Source organism: Neolamprologus brichardi, chromosome 11 (assembly GCF_056152115.1).
Source record: "Neolamprologus brichardi isolate AB-2024 chromosome 11, ASM5615211v1, whole genome shotgun sequence".
NCBI classification, from domain to species: domain Eukaryota; kingdom Metazoa; phylum Chordata; class Actinopteri; order Cichliformes; family Cichlidae; genus Neolamprologus; species Neolamprologus brichardi.
In genome coordinates this window covers 20,403,811-20,423,339 of record NC_142114.1, presented here as the reverse complement: position 1 = coordinate 20,423,339, position 19,529 = coordinate 20,403,811, and the positions used below count along the sequence as shown (strand labels likewise).

The following is a 19,529-nucleotide window of genomic DNA, read 5'->3' as shown; positions in this document are numbered from 1 at the left end:
GTAACACATCTGTGAAAATGCTGTTAGTTGACTGAAGCTGCATTTAATGCTGTCAGACTCTCTGAGAAGCTGCTCTTAGTCAGACTCACACCCTTTCTCTGTAACTGAGCTCTGAACTTCCTGTAAGATAGACCGCACTCAGTCAGAGTTGGACACCAGATATCAAACATCAAGAACTGTGAGCATTGGTATTACTCAGCGGCATGTGCTGAGTACACTGCCACATGCTCTCTTCACATATGAGTGTGAGCACCCCCCAATACCAGAATTATAAAATTTGCATATGAATCTAAAGTAATTGGGCTGATTACCGGTAGGGATGGCATAGAGAAGAGAAGTGAAATGACTAGTGGCCTGGTGTCAGGAAAATAATCTTGCACTAAATGTAGATAAGAGCAAGGTGATCTGAGGGAAAGACACTCCAAAACAGAGGTAGAGGACACACATGAGGTTGGATTTCACCTGGTGTCACAACACCCAGCAGGTAGTGAAGAGCACATTGACTGTTCTTTCTAAGATGACTAACAGGGCCTAGCTGCACTACTCAAGACAGGAACACTCTATTGTGCGAGAAAAACTGCACAATAAATCACAGGATCATCTTTTCATTAGTATATGACATTTACACCACCAGGGCTGTCAGCATTGCCCACATCAACATTAAATACAACACACACTCACACCAGTTAACAGGTAGGTGGTGGATTCTAAAGGTAGATGCAACAGGAGTCTGAAATCAAAGCAGTAATAGTTTTCACAGTACTGATATTCCATTCGTATAGCCTGTGTTAATAAAAGCAGAGTACCTATAGTCTAAAAAGCCTGTCTGTCCATGACGTCCATGTCCATTTCTTTTTATTCTATACACGGATGACCTGCTGTCGATATTTTAACACTACCAGTAGGTGGCTGTAATGAGCCTCAAAGTTGCATGTCTACCGATTTGACACACCAAAGGAAGACGCTTCTCAGTCATTGTTGTTGCTAACTGTGTTCACTTTTTCTTTCATAACTAAAAAGACGTTTAATTTATTTCCGCGTTCGCTTCTTTATTTTTGAAAGGTAATATATTTTTTAATGTTTCTGTAATAACATTGAAACGTTTAGCCTTGTAGCTTAAGTAACGTTCCGGTTAATTACTAGGAAACCGAGTAGCTGTGTAGTAGTAGCCGTGTGTTCAGAACCCCGTTTAGGCCTTTGGTCAATAGTATTAAAACGTTATCGAGAACGAACACTTAAAACATTTACCCATTTTCCTCGGCTACTGCTCTTCGTGGTTTCGTAGACAATAATGCACTGTAACTGTTGTTTCGAGTGATTTACACCTAGATTAGAAAGCGTTATCACTGGCTATTAGCGAGCTAAAAGTTACAAACTCTGTTACCTATGGCGACAGGTGAAAATTTTTTGTTAATGATGGCATTGCTCCAACAGATGTTCCGACATGTATATATATATATGTATCTGCATATAATTTTCTTTCTTTAGGCTCAAAAACCTCAAAGTACCCGAGGAAAGATGGAGGCGCCACCTGTTACTGTAATGCCTGTCACTGGGGGCACAATTAACATGATGGAGTATCTGTTACAAGGTAAGATATCATGCATCCACCGAAGCTGAAGCAAGTAAGCAGGCAAATAACTAACAAGCCCTGAGTGTTATACTTAGCATATAGTACTGATAGTGGCAATACTACAGATAGTAGCTTATAGTAACAAAAATGCAAAACAATAGCAATAATCATTTAATAGTTGCATTGTGCAACTGTTCAGCACAATGAGTAAAGGTACATGAGCAACAGCCTTTGGTGTGAAAGTGAACTGTGTTACATATGTCACCTTTGACCTAAATTATTATGCACTAGTGCCTAAATAACAGCTAAATTCTTATTATAATATTATTATAAATAATTTTTAAAATGGTGCATTTACAATGTTTAAAACCTTATTTCTTAACTTGGTCACTCTATTGTAGAATACTGTGGGCCTTCTCCTGGACAATCGCAGTTTTGCCTAAAAAATGTATGGTCCAAAGTTTGGCCATGTATGATTACTGTGAAGTTTTATCAAATACTTTTCAAGATATATTTTCTTTGAAATATGGACCATTGAACCTCTTCCAGCATTTTCTTTTTGTCATACATACCAGATGTTTGAACACGAATATCTGTTAAAGATAATAAAGTTAAATGCATATGATTTCCATATCCAGATCTGCAGATCCAATCTGTAAAGTCTATTTAAATGCACACCAATTTTTAATTGTATACAATTGAATTTCACAATAATGCAAAATGGAAAATTATTTCTTAGTTATAGAAATGAAAACAAATCTTTCTTTTTTTTTTTTTTTTGTTTTGTGGGGGGGGGGGTTAAATTTCATGCTGGATTGAGCAAATGTGAAGTTGTACCACAAAAATGAAAAATAGTAATGCATAGTTTAACCCAAATAGACCAAAATTCTAAATTCTGGAGGTTTCAGATGGTATTCTAATTACAACAGTGAAAATCATTTTGATTTATTGAGATAAGTTTAATAAATCAAAATGAGTATTTCATGACCTACTGAACTGTCTTATAATTTACACTAGGTTTAAAATATTACTGCATGTGCCCTGAAAGTGGGTGGATGTGTATTTTTTTTTTTTAAAGGAAAATCCTTGAGGTATTTGATATATGAAGCAAAAATGTCAAAGCAAACATTATATATGTACAAACTATGGACGATCTGAGATAGTGGAGACTATATTTATAAATATAATATGTATAGAGTCCTGGCCATCGGATCAAATGTAATTTTTTGTATTTGTTCCTTGTGCACTTTATTTAATCAGGGAGTGTGTTGGACCAGGCCCTGGAAAGCCTCTTGCATCGCCTTCGAGGTCTGTGCGACAACATGGAACCTGAGACTTTTACTGATCATGAGTTGGTTTACCTTCTCAAAGGCCAGCAAGGAAATCCCTTCATTTTGCGTGCCCGCCGTTCCCTCTCCCACCCAACTGCTCCATGGCACCTACGCTACCTTGGTCAATCTGAAGTGGGAGATAAGAGTCGCCACGCTTTGGTACGCAACTGTGTTGATGTTGCTGCCACTCACAGCCTTCCGGAGTTCCTCAATGAGATGGGCTTCCGCATGGACCATGAGTTTGTCAGCAATGGACACATATTTCGTAAAGGTGCAATGAAAATTGTGGTCAGTAAGCTGTCACGCATACTTGTACCAGGGAATACAGAAAACACTGAGCATCTATCACTTTCATACCTGGTGGAGCTGAGTGTGTTGGCTCCTGCAGGACAAGACACTGTGTCAGAGGACATGCGCAGCTTTGCTGAGCAACTCAAACCCCTGGTTCACTTGGAAAAGATTGACCCTAGCAAACAGAGACATTAGCCAGTTTTCCACAAAAAGGAACTCTCCCCGAGTGACTGGGAACCTTGGGAGGGACTCCATGAGTTTCCTCCAGAGGAACCAGGTCTAAGTCAACTTCTGAGGGAATTATTTCACTCTCAAAAAAGTTCCTTCTCAGGGCAGTATATTTTGAAAATTCAGTAACATTGGTGTTGGGGCTTGCAGCATTGAACAGAACTGATTGGCAGCCTCCTTGCACTATTTTAGTTAACTGCCTGAGCTATAGCTGATGTTTTAGAGAGGGAGGTTGTTTTCAAGTGGGATAGTTTTTGAATAAAGTGGGGTGGGGGGACTAAACAAAGTGGTGAGTTAGAGGAATAAAATATTTTCTTTTTGTATTGTCTCACAATGCTTATGTTCTAAAGCAAAATTAAACATGGTCACACTTTTATGAAGGAAAAGCCATGTGGGAAGTTGGGGAATTTCCAGATTTTGTGTGAATGGAAGCAAAGATTCATCCTGTCCTCTGTGGCTGCTTTACTGCGTGCTTCAAAGAGACACTGACCTGCAGGTATGACACAAAGAGCAGGGAAAAGAGACATAGATGCCTAATATGTAACGTCCTCATTGTCAACTATAAAGCCCCACTTTTAAAAACACTTGTCACTTCCATCAGAGAACTAATGTGCATAACCATTGTATGTTTTTTTTTGTTTTTTTGTTTGTTTGTTTGTTTTTTTTTAATAAAATGAAATAGAGTCTATATATAGTCTTGATTTAACAGTTACTGTTTGGTCAAATTTTAATGAGATAGAGAACATTTCAGCTAATACTGTTAAACATCACTGCATTCTACTAACTTCTACCAAATCATGGTTCTATAAGTTAGGCTGTAGGCAATCGTATACCTGTGCTAACGATCAATACAATTCCTGGAAAGCCGAAAAATGATTTTAGTTGTTTATTTTTGCAAATGATAACAAACTAGATAATATTTTTCATGTATCAACATTTCAAAACAGAATTTGAGATGTATGATTTTGGGTATTTTTCAGTTTATTGGAATCCTTTTTACATTTAAAGTTTCTTTTCAACACTCAGCTTTCATGGATATGTTCACTTCATCCCACTAGGGGTCTCTGTTTCTCTTCTTGTAAATATCCTGATTGAAGCAAATTGGATGCTACCTCACATCATCTACATGAGCTGTGGTTGCCATGGAAATAATTAGCTGTGAGATCTGCACATCTTTCCCCCCACTCTAATTAGCTTTCTCAATTGCTTAATGATACATAGACCTGTGAAAGCCTTCCTTTCTTCCCCTCAACAAAAGCATTGATTTTCCCTCTCTTTCCCCTCTCATTTCTACTGTTAACCCATTAGTGGCTCTTTCATGGGAACATGAGCTGGGACTATTACACATGAAAGCACTACGTCTGCTTCAGGTTCTCCACTGTTAATATCGAAATCCAGAAAGGCCCATGCAGTAGTGTGTCAACATTATGGCCTGGTCTAACTGCGGAGACCAAAGTAACTAATGCACATCCTGTCAGTTATGATAATAATGTTGGTAATAAGGCATGAGTGCTTCTAATAATACCCCTACAGGAAGATGCATTTGCAGAGATTGAGATGTAAAGTGACCGCGTGCATGTCTGAGGGGGAGAGCTCCAGGGCAGATGGCTGTCTCTACATGTTGACCTACCTGCGTATCATGGCTGATGAGGACAAACTCACTGAGGTGGAAAGGTGAGATGGCAGTGCTTCCACATACATTTGGTGCAAGTTGAAAAACAAAACAAAACGAACTTTGAACATTTACTAATATATTAAAAATGTGTACTTTTCTAATCTTGTTTGGAAGTTAAAGTTAAATTGAACTGCTACTTGGTACACATGAGTTGCCTGTCAGTGAGACTGGATTATCTGATGGAGACAGTTTTATGTTCCAACAACCAGAAGCAGACTGCCGGCCCTTAGGACTAAAGCATGATGTTTCAGCTCTGAGTGAATTATGTATTAAAGAGGCAGATGCCTCCTTGCCCAAGGCTTTATATGTCCAGCATGGATACACTACAGTCTACTGGCTTTCTTCCACTTAAACTTGTGTTTAGCACAGTGCTCTTTGGTGATGAGCTAGACTCCCACTGCACCTCCACTCAGCACTGCATTGCCTGGAGAACAGAGGCATAGTTAGGCTAATCAGTGTCTTGGCATCAAGCCTACTTGTCTATTGTGGATGTAGCCAGCAACTGACTTGCACAAGTAAGAGATTTAACTCATTGCTGGAGGCAATATGATCTGTTCTGTGGTTTATTTCAAGAAACTGAGACCAGAGCGACACCCTTTCAGAACGTGATATGGTTAAGGTTGCAGTACTCGAATGATTATTAATCTTATTCACTTTCATTGTTGGGTTGTTAATACTATTTCATAATGCCTGAAGCCTGAAATACTTTCATCATCGATTAATTTTTCAATTTGACGACGCAGAGAAGGGTATATTCTTTTTCATCGCTTACTCCCAGCTCCAGGAATATCAGTTTTCTTTTAATGGATCATCCAGTCTGTAAAATGTCAGGAGAATAACCAAAAGAAAACAAAGTACAAGTCTCATTGAAGTTCTTCAAAGAACAATGTTTTGCCATTATTGCTTATTTGTTTCTAACCAACAGAGTTTGACAGTATTTAATTTTCAAAGTGGTAATTGATCCACCCCCTAAAATGACTGACTCTACTGTGGACACTAACTGGAAAAGGTAATTTATTCTTCTAGTTGTGCATGTGCATTTTGTCTGAAAACATAGCCTTTAATAATCTTTGGCATCGGTTTATTATAACACAATTACACTCTCTTCAGCTTTGAGCATGAGAGCGGTGCATGCTGATTTCCCTCTCTGGACCATTTGGTCGTTCTCTGTTTTTAACAGTTAAATATAATTAATTGGCTAAGGCTAAGATTGTGTTAGTTAATCATATTCTGTTAGCCCTCTGAAACAGGGATGGAAGCCATTACCTGCACATGCCTTTACTTTCCTCTTTACAACACAGTCTTAATTAAAACTCTTGGCACCAATTGTCTTTGCTGCCTCTGTTCATAGTTGGCAGTGAAGATGCCACAGAAATCTGGCACTGGCTCGGGGCAGGAAGTCTTCAAGTCAGCCTACTTTGGGTCAAAGCCAAGAAGGGGTGAAATCCAGCGTCGCCTACTCAGAAATGTTCCCAATACTTGGATATGAGCCCTCTCCTTCCTGTGTCATTGGGAACCCATATGCTTGTTAGAGAGTGTGGGTTATTTGCTGAGAGGGGAGGGAGAACCAAAGGAGGTGCTTTCCCAGACAGACATAGATCTCCCTAGGGTGTTCTTGTGGCTTCTCTAGATTCCTCTACTTCCAACCGTGCTGGGCAGAATGGGGTGCAGGGATAAATTGCACAACACCACAAGGTTGTAAGTGATGGCTAAAATGCCAGGGCCAAAGAAATCCGTAAAGGTATTATAGAAATAGTTGGGGGGGAAGTGTCCCTTTCCTTATTTGAAAGAAATTCCAGAACAGTTTCTAACCATGCAAAATAACAGGCACAAAGCTCTGACTTGTTGTTCATGTGGTGCTCTGCCTTGCTTGTGGCTGACTGAGGTGATTATTGCTGTGCAGAACACGCTGTTCTAGGATCAGCCATTCAGTGCTTTAAGCCAGCCTTGCTGCCTCTGGTATGTCTGGTATGGGGACAACTTAGCCATCAGCCTGGAAGGGACTGAAGTTGTAGTTGTGCTGCCAGAGCCTTTGTCTTTGACTCTTAGTTCTTTGCTTTTCCCTTTTTCTCTTGAGACTCACTCCTGCTGTGGGTCTCTGGATCTGATCGTTTGCCTTTTTTTTTTGATAGTCACAATTACTTTTCTTTCGCTTCATTTGTAATCAAGACACATTGTGTATTCTCGAGTGTCACCAAAATTGTGGCATTCATAAGTGTTCCAGGGGAAGCATCTCAAGTAGAACCTTGTCTCGGAGACTAGAGGCTACGAGAGGCTTGACTCGCTCCACCTCTGGTTTGATTGAAATTCTTGGCATGCAATAATCAAAATACAATAAACCATCACCCATTAATTATATTTGTAGTCAGAATAGAGTTTCTAGGCTTATTACACACAAGCTATTAGCAACATGGCATTTTAACCATGTGATTGTACTGATGCTGAACGTTAAGTCATTCCATGACACACTATATGACACATCCTCCCACATTTAAAAGCGTGCTATTTTTGACGCATATTTCTCAACATCACTCATGTCTGAGTGCACAGTGTGGCCTTGTTGTGCAACTTTTAAGTACTGCTCCTGTCCATGCACAGTTGAACGCAGGAAAAAGGTGGAGTCCTCAGACAGTTTGAGACACCTTTCTGCACAGGGGCTGTTTTGATTATGGATGTGTCATTGAAAATGAGCGTGTTTATTTTAAAGTGTAGTGACTAGAATACACACGTCTAAATTTGGGTCCAAGGGTCTGTAGATGATGTATAATTGTAGTGAAATGCATTTTTCCTCTTTTAAATATTTTGATGGCAATGGATTGACAGCAAAAAGCCCCCACAGGTTATAGCTGTTAAAATGCTTGCTTGGAGTGGCTGCCTCACTTCTAAATAATATTAGTTTTTATTTATTCATTTTTTAATACTTTACTGGAAGTGAGAATCTACAGAAGCAGGACTGTTTTAAGGTATGAATAAGTAATACTCTCCCTACAGCAACCATCAACACTGCATGCGTGAGTCCGCCTAAAGCTGTCAGGCAGTGTTTCTGTAAACATGTAAGTTCCACAAATCTTTCTTAGATTGATACCGGTAAAAGGGTCAGGTAGCCTAGTGTTTATAAGGGGAGATGGCCAATCGGATTGAAGCACCTGTGACTCTGTCCCCGCCCAGCCGTCAGCTCTTAGAAGAAGGTGGTAGGATAAAGGATCGGTGACCCCAACGCCTCGACCCCTCGGTCAGTGCAGCTGAAGAATTGCGCACACGGGTCTGACCGGAGCTCAATGCGCCGGGCAGAGTGTCTTTGATGCAAATGCGTTTTGAAATGACAATATGTAAGTCTTTTGTTAACCCTCATTTCTGTGAAGTATGGAGGAGATATATATATATATATTTCATTCTGGCATCTGAAGCACCCCCCCCCCCCCCCCCCCCCGATTAAAATCTAGGGTTAACTAATCTCAGTTAATCTGAACTAAATCTGTCTAATCGGCATAGAAAATTACACTCACTGAGGTATTGCCCGCAAATAATCAGCGGAGCCGGGCGCCGTAAGTTCTCCCTGAAGGGCATTTGGACGTTGCACACCGTGCACGCGACAATTTGTTACGCTCAGACTTTTTTTTTTAAAGAGAAAAACCCGTGTCGCAATTGTGCAGGAATTTTTCCTTTCTCTGCGTTACACATTGTCTTATTTTATTAGGGCTGGACACGGAGGCTGGCACACAAAGCGCCATGTGACGCTCCGCCACAAAGATCATTATGCGGAGTTTTGATTAAGAATTTTGGGTTTTTGCCCCCTTCGTTAGTAGCCTAACTGAGGCGCAGGAGAGAGGAGGGAGAGCAGCAGAGAAAAGAGGGAGAGCGAGAGAGAGAGAGAGTTCGGGATTTCGCTGTAATCATGTTTGGAGAGTATTGATTTCGTGAGCGCACTCCAATTGGCAGCATCTCTACTATACAGCGCCGGCGCGTCATCCTCGGTTCACATCGACGGAACGAGTTGTAAGCAAATGAGAACATGTGTGGGATCTGAGTGAGTGAGAAAAGGCAAGGGGTGATAGAGGGGAGCAAGAGGAGGTGTGATAAAAGCCAATTTTATCATCCCGACGAGTGGATACGAGATTTGATTGCCGGACTATTTTTCCCTCCTTTATATTTTTCAGACAGGGAATTTATCGATTCGTCACAAGCGCACGCCTCTTCATTATAATTGCAGACAGTTGGGTGCTGTTCAGGCTGAATGGACTTGAATGTGCCGCTGCCAGCTTAATCCGTACAGACTGGAAGATTTAATAATTCACGGTAATCACGCATTATCGCCTCAGTGGATGCTCTCTACACAGCCCTGGTGATTTTCCCCCTCTTTCCCGTTTCTTCCTGTTGTCTTCTGGAGGATTTATCGACGGCTGCTTTTGTCCTTATCTGAAAGATCATCTGTTGCTGCAACTGGATTGAGAAGCCCCCAAGACTGACACGGGTTTGAATGTTTTAAGGTGATGCGGACTTCCAAATAAATAGTTCAGTCACCATTAGAGAATTTACTTCAGGTAAAATGGACAAGAAATTATTATTACTTTTATTACTTCTGCTATCTCTACACGCGAGGCTATGATTTTTCTTTCATTCATCATGATTCTTCTACTCCGCTGAATTGCCCATTATTGATTCAGACTGAGCTTAATAGCCATATTACAAGGCAAATTCCTACGTGAAGACAGCGGGATACGTGAATCGTGGAGGTATTTCCCCACCCTTGCTCTACGTTTGATTTATTCTTTTTTCAACTGAAGGGTAAATGTTGATGATGGAGGACGACGAATTAGACGCTCATCAGGTTGATTCGGATTTCGAGCCTCAAAGCCGCCCTCGCTCATGCACCTGGCCGCTGCCTTGTCCACAGGATTTCCCCGGTGGACACGAGGTGAACGTAGGTCTTCCACTGGCCAGCATCAAGGTAGAACCGGAAGACATCCCCGCTTGCAGAGCGGGGCTCGTGGGCGGAACGCCGGGAGAGCTGAAGCATCCAGCCGGCGCCCCTGCACCCACAGGCGCGACGCACCCATGCTTGGCTGGCGCGGCTCTGGATGTCACCGGACCCCTGCGCAAAGCCAAATCCTCCCGGCGAAACGCGTGGGGGAACCAGTCCTACGCGGATCTCATTACCCGCGCTATTGAGAGCACCCCAGAAAAGAGACTCACACTGTCACAGATATACGACTGGATGGTCCGTTATGTGCCCTATTTCAAGGATAAGGGCGACAGTAACAGCTCAGCTGGCTGGAAGGTAAGAAATAAAGCAGCCGGGCCAGCGTGACATGGTTGTGATAATCACAGTGATAATATCGATTATTATTCTTGTTCACTAAGCTATTATGATTCTTTCACCCCGCGTGACTTACACGTTACCGTGGGATTCCGCGTCTGTTACGCATGAATGGTGCCATGCGTTATCTTGTCTTAGTTCATTACTGCCGTCAGTCATTTTAATATATCACTGAGGCAAATTGTAACAGAGTGGAGTGGAATCACTTGTTACGTCTTGATATAAAAAAAGGAAAAAAATGAGACAGAGAGAGGAAAGAGAAAAGGGGCTTTTCTCATCCCAGCTGCAGAGAGCCTGGTCATGATGGGCAGCAGTGTTCATAATAGCGCATAAAATCCCCTCAGTGGGAATAAGACCACAGCGGTTCACGATGAATTTCAGTACATGCTGCTAATAATAGACAAACAGAGAAAATCATCCCATGCAGTTTCATGCAGAGAGAAAGTCCAGATCTTTTAGTTATGATTAAAACATATCTAAGAATCAATGGAGTGACACTTGTAGGAGATCACAGGTCAACTGACCACCATGTAAATATTTAGTGGGGCGTCTACAATTGACCACAGTCCACTACCACCGCCTGTCTGGCTGAGAGCCTAGAGTAACCTCCTGGACATCTGCCCATGTTATCAGCCCCTGCTCCCAGCCTCATCTTGTTTCTATTCATTATAGGCAGCTGAGGACAGCGAGAGGGGGCAGAGGGATCAGCAGGGCAGCAGTGCTTGTCCTGATGGTGTAACTTTGCAGAGCTGAGCTTTGAGACTAGATGTTAGTTGATTTTCATGTCGATACAGAAAAGACGTGCTGAGTGTGATGGCTCTTTGTAGATGCAGTGCCAGTAGGTTATGTGTATGTAAGCAAGATGATTAGACAAGATAAGAGATCTTTCACATTAATTTCATGTTAAGCAACCACACTTCTCTTCCAACCTAATGCTTGGTGCTAAATTTATCTTGTTAAATACTTTCACATTATTTCTATTCATCCACAGGGTGTGCCATTTACACCATGACATATCAACAAATATCAAAGTAATGGAATGACTTCAACTTGCATTTGTCTTATCTTTCTGAGGAATTAACCTTTTTTCAAAACATAGTCTGTCACCAGAGCTGAGTCTCATTTTTTTTCCGGGTGGGGGCCTTAGCTGTAGCACCTGACTCTCATTTTAAGCCTGTCCTGTTAAACTGAAATGACTGTTAAGGTGTGGCCTCAGGTAGACTTCTTCATTAGCTCTCCATTTACACTAGCAACCATGGGGCCTCTTTATCTTTCGCGCCAAAGCCCTACTATGCTATTTATGAAACTGCAAATTAAGGGTGTTGACAGTGGCAGTCTGAGGTCCTGTGCTATTTCAGGCCACAGGCGAGACGTGGGGCCCATTCCAGGTAATGATGGGGGATTAGGTAAGTCGTTTACAGCAGGCAGCCGTAATGTCAGTAACAGGCCTGACCTGGTTTTGGTCAGAGACAGAGAGGTAATATAAACATACACTTAGAAGTCACATGTGCAGCTCGTCTAAAGGAACCAAGCAAACAGCTGGTGGAATACTGCCGCCCAGCAGCATACCTGTACATGCAACACAACATTCATCTCCAAGTTTGTAGTACCTGTGGCTCAATATATAAGAGTTGCATATGAAATCACAGGATGTCCAGTCCATAATAAATATGTCAGTATGAAGCCACATGGACCCTAAATCCATCTGCCTTCTCTCTTACTGTACGTGTGCATAAAACAGGTGCACTCTGATACATATAATTTTACAACCACATCAAGCAATTAAATTTGACAGTAGTATTTGTGAGTTGGGAGTATTCATGACATTTTGATCCCAATCAACAATATTGTATGAGCAGAGCTTTTCATGTAAAACTCTTTTTTTTCTATAGTGGCAGAGAAACAGGGAAAACAAAACAAAAATAATACGGTGATGCAATCAAATGAAATTAAGTGGTATAAGTTTGCAGTTTCAGTGCGAAGTTCAAAGGTGGAGGTTGGTTTTCTTGAAAGGAGTGGTCGTGCTTTGGGGGGATAACCAACTTAAAGACACTGAAATCTCTCGAGGCTGTTGTTATTGAACATAGCGGTTCTAGAAAAATCTTATAGAGCAGATTGTGTTGCCGTGACTGCAATCGGAAAGGACGTGATGCTGGCTTGATGCTGGGTAGTAGACAGCCAGTACACCTAGACAGTACCATTAAGCTCCTATAAATACCTAATGGCTTCTGACTTCTAGGAAGGCTGCAATATTCTGAGGTCACGGCTTCCTAATCAGCTCCTTAGTGGAGGGAGGATAGAACTGTGTTCTTGTGAACCCCTATTAGATTAGTGGCAACTTCACTGGCTTTTATTTTCTAATTTTCTGTACATAAACTGATCCAACCCAGAAATTAATGGGATTTTGAACTGATGTTAGTGACTGATACCGAATCTCCTCCATATATGTGTGTCCTTTATGTATTCAAGGCTACTTACATCTGAGTATAAGCATCCGTGAGTGCATGTGGACGCATTCTGCATTTGTGCGTGGGAGAAGCACATGTCAATTGCAACAAAGCGTCAGGGTTGGTAGTGTTGTGGGGGCTAGTGCAGGGGGAGGGGCTGTCTACTTCTATTGGAGTGTGTGCTTGGGGCTGCTGATTGGTCTGACAGCATGTCACTGCGGTGAATGGTATATAGTCTTACTCTTGACTTCATAATGCCTCTAATGGCAGGGTACCACTTGGTGTCGGGATTGCCCTCTAGGCTCCCACAAGTTCATTAACATCAAGGGTGTTAGAAGATGCCATTGGGATTCTGGGGTGTTGTTTTATTGTATAAGCCAGCATGGGTGGTTATGGAATTCACAAATCCATAATACAGCAATGCTTTTGGTGTATTAAGTATGTTAAAGTATGTTAAGTATGCTTTATTTCTCTATGTAATTGCAACTAATAAGCACTGATGTGGAATAATTTTCTTTTTCCGTCTACTTTAAACATATAGTTTTTCCTCATTGTGCATGCTCTGCCAGGAAATTTTCTCATACTTGGAGTGGCCAGACACCAGGGGATTGTGCAGCAAGTTGGCAAGGGTGCAAGGCAGTCACTTAGACACTTTAATCCAAAGCAATTAGACTGTTATTTATAAAGTGTATTTAGGTAGAGGTCTGTGCAGGGCCACAAGGGCAAAAGTTCATGCACACACACACACGCAAAAGAAAAAGGGAAAAAAATCAGTCAAACCATCGATGGTTTGCCTGAAAGATTGCTCTCAAGAAAAAAGGAGGAGGTGTGACAGAAAAGTGACTGCAGCAGTACAAAGGAAAGACAAATGGCATTTGGAGAAATGAAGAGGAAAGAAAGGAAAAATGTCTCTAGGTATATGTATAATCTTATCTCCTGTAAAGGCGCATAACCCCTGTCTCAACAGACAGTAGTATTTATAACAGAGTATGACTATATAACTTTATCTAATTGATTTATAGGTAAAGAGAGACAGACTCTCGTAATCCTGTCACAATACAAACGCTCTAGCAGCTGCTGAGAGACACTTGGCAAATATGAGGGATATGAATGTCAAATGTATAGCCGAGAATGTGTGACAGACTCTTAAGCACAATATGGAGAGACTTGAAACTTCCAATGTGTGTGCGTAGAGTTGTGTGCATACGTCTGTTATATGTGCGTACGCTTGTATGGCCGAGGAGAGTCTGGGAAGACTGGAAACTATCCTAGAATTCAGCTGATTCATATTTTATCCTCTGTCTTGGCTCAGGGGGGCAGAGTAATTTGAGAGTGCGACAGACACTCAGGCACACACACACACACACACACACACTCACAAAATGAGAGCATATGATGCATGCTGGACAGATTTATGGTGTAGGATTATGAACACCTTACATCTCCCCGTGCCTCCTTCACCCAGAGCCAGGTTGCATTCAGGCAGTATATTCAGCTTGAACCTGGTATCTGATGCCAAGAAGCCCATTCTCACTGCATTTTTCCCTGCAGCCTTCAGGCAGCCGTGGCAGTTCATTTCTCAGTGAAAATGATTAATGTACATGCAAATTACCAAAGCATGGGCACGCATTCAAATATGGGAGACAGCAATCAGGAGACAGTAATATGAAAAACAATATAATTTTGCCTTTGATATTACTTTGCTTTCTCTTATCACTCTTTCTACCAGACACCCATGTTATCACCTCTTTTATCTACCTGCCTTTCTCCTCGAGTCTGTCTATCCATCTATTCATTATACATTCTATGCATTCTTTTTTTATTAGTGATTTTACGTACGAATGCCAGTTGAGGTGTGGAGTCTTTCTCAAGGGAGCTATGGCGTCAGGATTTTGAGCTTTAGCAGTCTCCTACCAGTGATCTAGACTGCCTTAAGCAGCATGCTTCCTCTTATCTAAGGGAAATCTCATATCTCACATTATCTCAGAGATAATAGGATAACAATGCTGGATTTTACCCAGCACAGCTCGTCTCAGCTTCTGAGTCTTTTGGAGGATGAGGCCGTCAAGTTCCCAATTCGACAGGGTTGAATTAATTTGGATGCCGTTCTCAGTTGAACTTCAACAGTTGAAGCATTTTTTTAATACCAAGGCTATTACCCACGCGTTTGCCTTTTTTTTTTTTTTTTTGTACATTTCTTCTTTGGTGACATTTCTCAAAATATTAAATACTCGGTTCCCTTTTCTTCCCCATATGCATAGTGAAGCATAAAGAAATTGTCATTCTTTTCCCGTTGCACTATTTAGGGTGATGGTTTCCACCATTCCCTCAGGCGTACACATTTGCACGAAACACACAACACACTTGTGCCTCCTCAAACCACCCATGGAGGAACACTCTGTTCTTGGGTGGGGTGAACCATTTTTTTTTTTTTTTTTTTGGGGGGGGGGGGGGGGGGGAGGAGGGGGCTGACCCGAGTGAGGAAGCTACTTTCTGCACTTCCATTTTGCTGTCTGATTTGTTTTGAAAGCTGTCTGACTCGTGGTGATTGGCTCATAAGGAAGGCGTGGCTCTGTTTGGTAAGCTCTCCGCGGATATTTTGGCCAAACTGTTCACAGCTGCATGGACAGAATGTGGTGTGTGTTTCACTCTGAGGCCATGTAAGGTTGATGCCATGGAGATTTGATGGGGAGCGGGGGGCTTTGAGTGTTACATCAGTGCTTTGTGATTAGGACATATCTCTTTTTATTTCCATGGAACCCACACTGAAATTGGGGAAGGGAACAGAGTGAAGCTATGTCAGGGTAGTGCTGCTGGGCACACAGTGAGTCCCCGAGCATACACCTACAGTGCCCACATTTCAATAAAAGTGAGCAAAAGCCACTATGTTCCTACTCAGTTAACCTTCCCACCACATTATACTGACACAGGGAACAGTGTGTCTTGTGGTCTTGTTAATAAAATATATTCACCATTACAGTCTGTTAGTTTAGAGGGATTGTTGAACAAGAATAAAAGGAGGTCAGTGGAATTAATAGTATTATTACTCCTAAAATAAACTTCTTAGAATAAAGCATTTTTCATTTAAGGCCATAAACACTTTCCAAAATGACTAATACACAACGAGTGACTCATCGTATAATAACGGGGATTGAAATGAAATGCCTCAGTATGGTGCTCCCCGATGTGGTTTAGAAAATAGTTGTTGTACATGATTCAGTAGTGTAGGCTCAATGGATAGGATTCACACAATAGTTTTTCTAATATCTGAGATTTCTGGGATTTTTCAACCGCTATGTCAAAGTAAATCATTCTAATACAGAGAAAAGTGTGTCACGTCTGATCTGATGGCTAGAGGATGGGGTTATTATGTCCTAGAGAAATGTTTGTATTGCAAATGTATTAAATGGCTTTGGATATCACTTCAGCTTGTGAATAAAAATGTTTGAGCCCTCGTGGTGCTAAAAATTTTTGCTCTCCGTGTGCAGCGGCATGCTTGTTGCTCATATGTGTGTCAGCGTGCACAATGTGTCATTGTTGTGGTGTGCGGATATGGATGTTTCAGAGTGTGTTTCTCTCTCTTCTCCTTGTGTGAGTGCGTGTTTGTGTGTCTCTGTGTGCATGTGGGTGTGTTGGGAGGGGGAGGGGGGGAGGGGGGTTGATGGGCTCAGTGGGAGCCCGGGTCCCGGGGGAACAGCTCTCGTTAATAATTCAGACGAGGCTCATTATCAAGGCAGCGCAGATTTCTCCCTGATTCCACCTTAATTGCAGGCAGGCTGCTCCACTCAGGCAGACGGTAGTCACGCTGGGTTGACTCTCTCTGTCTTTTTCTCCACCACTACATGGCCTGTTCTGCTCCATTCTGTTCTGCTCCGTCTCCAGTACTTACCCATGTCACAGCAAGATGGCCCTCGGCTAGCCTGCTTCACATTATTGAACGCCTTAATAGCATAACATCCTATGAACATGCTATTTTGATATGTACTTAAAAATGTGCCTTTATATATGTGCATGATTAGATACAGAACATACGCTATTTGAGAATTCCTCTACAGATGACGTGGCAGACTGTGGAGCTGAAACAGTAAGTTGTTAAAGTCATGGTTTAGCAGAAAAATACTTCTCAGTCTTGTCATTTACAGTCAAAAAAAAAAAAATGTTGTTTTGTTTCCAGCTTCTTAAATGAGAAGTTTAGTTATCTTGTCGCCATTGTATCGTAATCCTAAATTAGATCAAACTTGTGCTGTTGGTCAGACAAAAGAGGTTACTTACAGATGTTGCCTCGGGGTGCGGCTTTCTGACTCTTTCCATACTAAACAATTCTCTGATTTACCATAATGGTAACATCAATTTATGAGCAAATAACAATCATTGGTTGGAGCCCATGTAGGATATATGATCTGTGATTCATTATGACTGGGGGTATAGGTACAGATCCATCTAAAACACGAGCAGTGTGATGCCTTATGTTGCACACTACACAAAGCCTAATATGTTTTCCTTTCGTTATTGGCTTTGTGAATTATTATAATGGTGGGTTTATCCTTGAAATAGCCTATAGCCTATTATCATACTGATGACACAGTCGAACGTGTGTTGCCATGATTGATATGACGCTACAATAATACTCCTCTTCATGCCCATCTATAGGCTTATGTAATGTATCTTGTTTTCATAATTTACACTGACTGATGGGTTTCCATTCAGTCCATTCAGTGAAGCCCCGCAGAGAGTGCAACATAATGGGCCTGATCTTGTCATACATGTATATGAATATTTCAAATCAAGCCATTGTAAGTAGATGGGGGCTTTAGATAAACAACACAGATGCTTCTTCCCCTTTGCTGGTGCTATAAGATGAAGTGCGCTCCAAGCTGTATTTCTCTCCTAGCCTCAAAACTGGCTTCTCACAAATCACTGTGCCCATATTTCCTAATTCAATTTTTTCCCTTCGTCTGATATCTCTTCCTGTATGCAGGGGATTGATGGCCGTGCGCATGTGCATGTGTGTAAATGTGTGTGCTTAGGTGCATGAAGATTGCCGTGTCTGTCCCCGAGAAAGAGATGATGTACGTCGAGTTAAACGGAGTATTTCACAACGCTCCAATCTCCAGACCCTTCCTGGCAGCCATGTGCCAGGTCTCTCGCTTCTGTGTGCCTGTCCATCAAGCCCCTGTCACAAGCCAAAGGACTGTGGGAGGGGAAAGTGGTGCGCGTAAGGGCCGTCGATCAGTTTACCTGAGGTCGGCGGAACCGGCGAGTGATGGAGGGAGCCGCCTCACAAAGGGAAATGTAGTTAACGCTGACTGATATGAGCAGGTGGATAGAAAAAAAAAGAAAAAACGATGGCAGCTGTGAGGAGGAGTTGCAACAGTTATGTGCAGGAAAGATGCTTTTTTTTTATGCTAATGGCTGGTGCGTATGCTGTGGCTGGACCATGGAGCTGATGGATGGAGCTGCGGAGGTCATCCCGGGGAACCACTGGTCAGCACCCTGCTGAGCTGTGATGTCGGCTCACCTGAGCTGAAAAGTTGAAACTAACCTTGAGGGAAGGAAAGGAAAAGATACGTGATTCTGCGGGCCTGTACATTTGTATGTGTAAAGCAACCCATGTGTGAGCAAATGTGTGTGGGAGCCAGCATATGTGTGGGGAGGTTACAGGATTGGAGTGAGGTTGTTGGGTTATGAGGTGACTGCGAGACCAGCTGGGAATGAGGGGGAGGGAGTTTGTGTCGTTTTGTGTTGATGGAAGCTATGGAAAATCGGGGGTGGGGGGTGTCTTCCGTCCTTATTTGGATTTGTATGTCAGTGGCATGAATCTGGGTCAGGACACTAGGTCCGGTGTTTAGTATGCTGACCGTGTGAGGTCTGAACTCCGAGTCTGCTTATATCCCTGAATGAACCCAGCACGTCTGCCTCGTTGTCTCCTTATTCTCTCCTCTACCTTTCTGTCTTTCTCTTGGACTTTTTTTTCCACTTCTGCCACCCCCCCATCTTTCACTTTATTTTTTTTCCAATTCTGTGCCAAGAGCTCTTTTCTATCTTCTTTCCTGTGTCTCTGCATTTTTTTTCCCTTTCCTTACTCCAGGCTTCCCCCCGCCACCACTCTGCTTTTTCATGCTCTCTTTTTCACTGTCAGTCACTCACGGCCTTCTCTTCTCTCCTCCCTTGTTCTATTTCACACTCTCAGTCCTCCTCACAAAGTAGCCTTTTTATCACTCATTTCCCTCTTCCCTCGCTCATTTCTCCTGCTCCTTTCATGTGCTTTTGAAATCCCCTTTTCATCTTTAGCGCTCTCTCTCTCTCTCTCTCTTGCCTGTTCTCTACCTCGCACACACATATACACACACACTGCCTCATTCAGTCATTCTTTTATTATCCCAAAACTAAAGTGATAAATGGCTCTCTTTCTTCTCCGTAAATGTCACTCGGGGAATTGTCTCTGCTCATTGATTGACTGGAGTAGAAGGATGGCCACACATGCACATGTGCCAGTCGCATGCTCGTGCACACAGGCGGTGAAAAAAAAAGAAAGAGAGAGAGAGAGAAAGAAGACAGGATAAAATGATCTCTCATTAGAAATAGAGATTGGCTGAGACTGCATCTGTCAAGGTTAGCGTCTAGCCCTCACAGGTCTAGCTTAGTCTTCGAGGCTGATGCATTATTT

The 19,529-nt window shown here is 42.2% G+C and overlaps 2 protein-coding genes across 3 annotated transcripts in view; both read left to right on the top strand.

The window, feature by feature from the left end:
* Positions 1–817: 817 nt before the first annotated feature.
* Positions 818–4,109, top strand: med18 (mediator of RNA polymerase II transcription, subunit 18 homolog (yeast)). Of its 2 annotated transcripts, none has more exons than XM_006791669.3 (3): positions 818–1,062; positions 1,489–1,591; positions 2,834–4,109. In XM_006791669.3, exons 2-3 carry the CDS (start codon positions 1,519–1,521, stop codon positions 3,388–3,390), a joined length of 630 nt encoding a protein of 209 aa, XP_006791732.1. In that variant the 5' UTR covers positions 818–1,062; positions 1,489–1,518; the 3' UTR covers positions 3,391–4,109. The 2 variants fall into 2 exon arrangements, with proteins under 2 accessions (XP_006791732.1, XP_006791731.1); XM_006791668.3 differs by lacking the exon at positions 818–1,062 and adding an exon at positions 1,090–1,396.
* Positions 4,110–8,938: 4,829 nt separating this feature from the next.
* Positions 8,939–19,529, top strand: part of LOC102798923 (forkhead box protein O6-like) — a 28,283-nt gene continuing 17,692 nt past the window's right edge. The window contains exon 1 of the mRNA XM_006791666.3: positions 8,939–10,376. Coding sequence (XP_006791729.1) covers positions 9,888–10,376 — 489 coding nt within the window. The 5' untranslated portion in view covers positions 8,939–9,887. The remainder of the gene's footprint in view (positions 10,377–19,529) is intronic.

Bases quoted from the DNA above. Each gene is read 5' to 3' on its own strand.
- med18 (XM_006791669.3), top strand. From the start codon at position 1,519: ATGGAGGCGCCACCTGTTACTGTAATGCCTGTCACTGGGGGCACAATT. The intron at 1,592-2,833 runs GTAAGATATCAT...TTATTTAATCAG, and splicing joins GATGGAGTATCTGTTACAAG to GGAGTGTGTTGGACCAGGCC.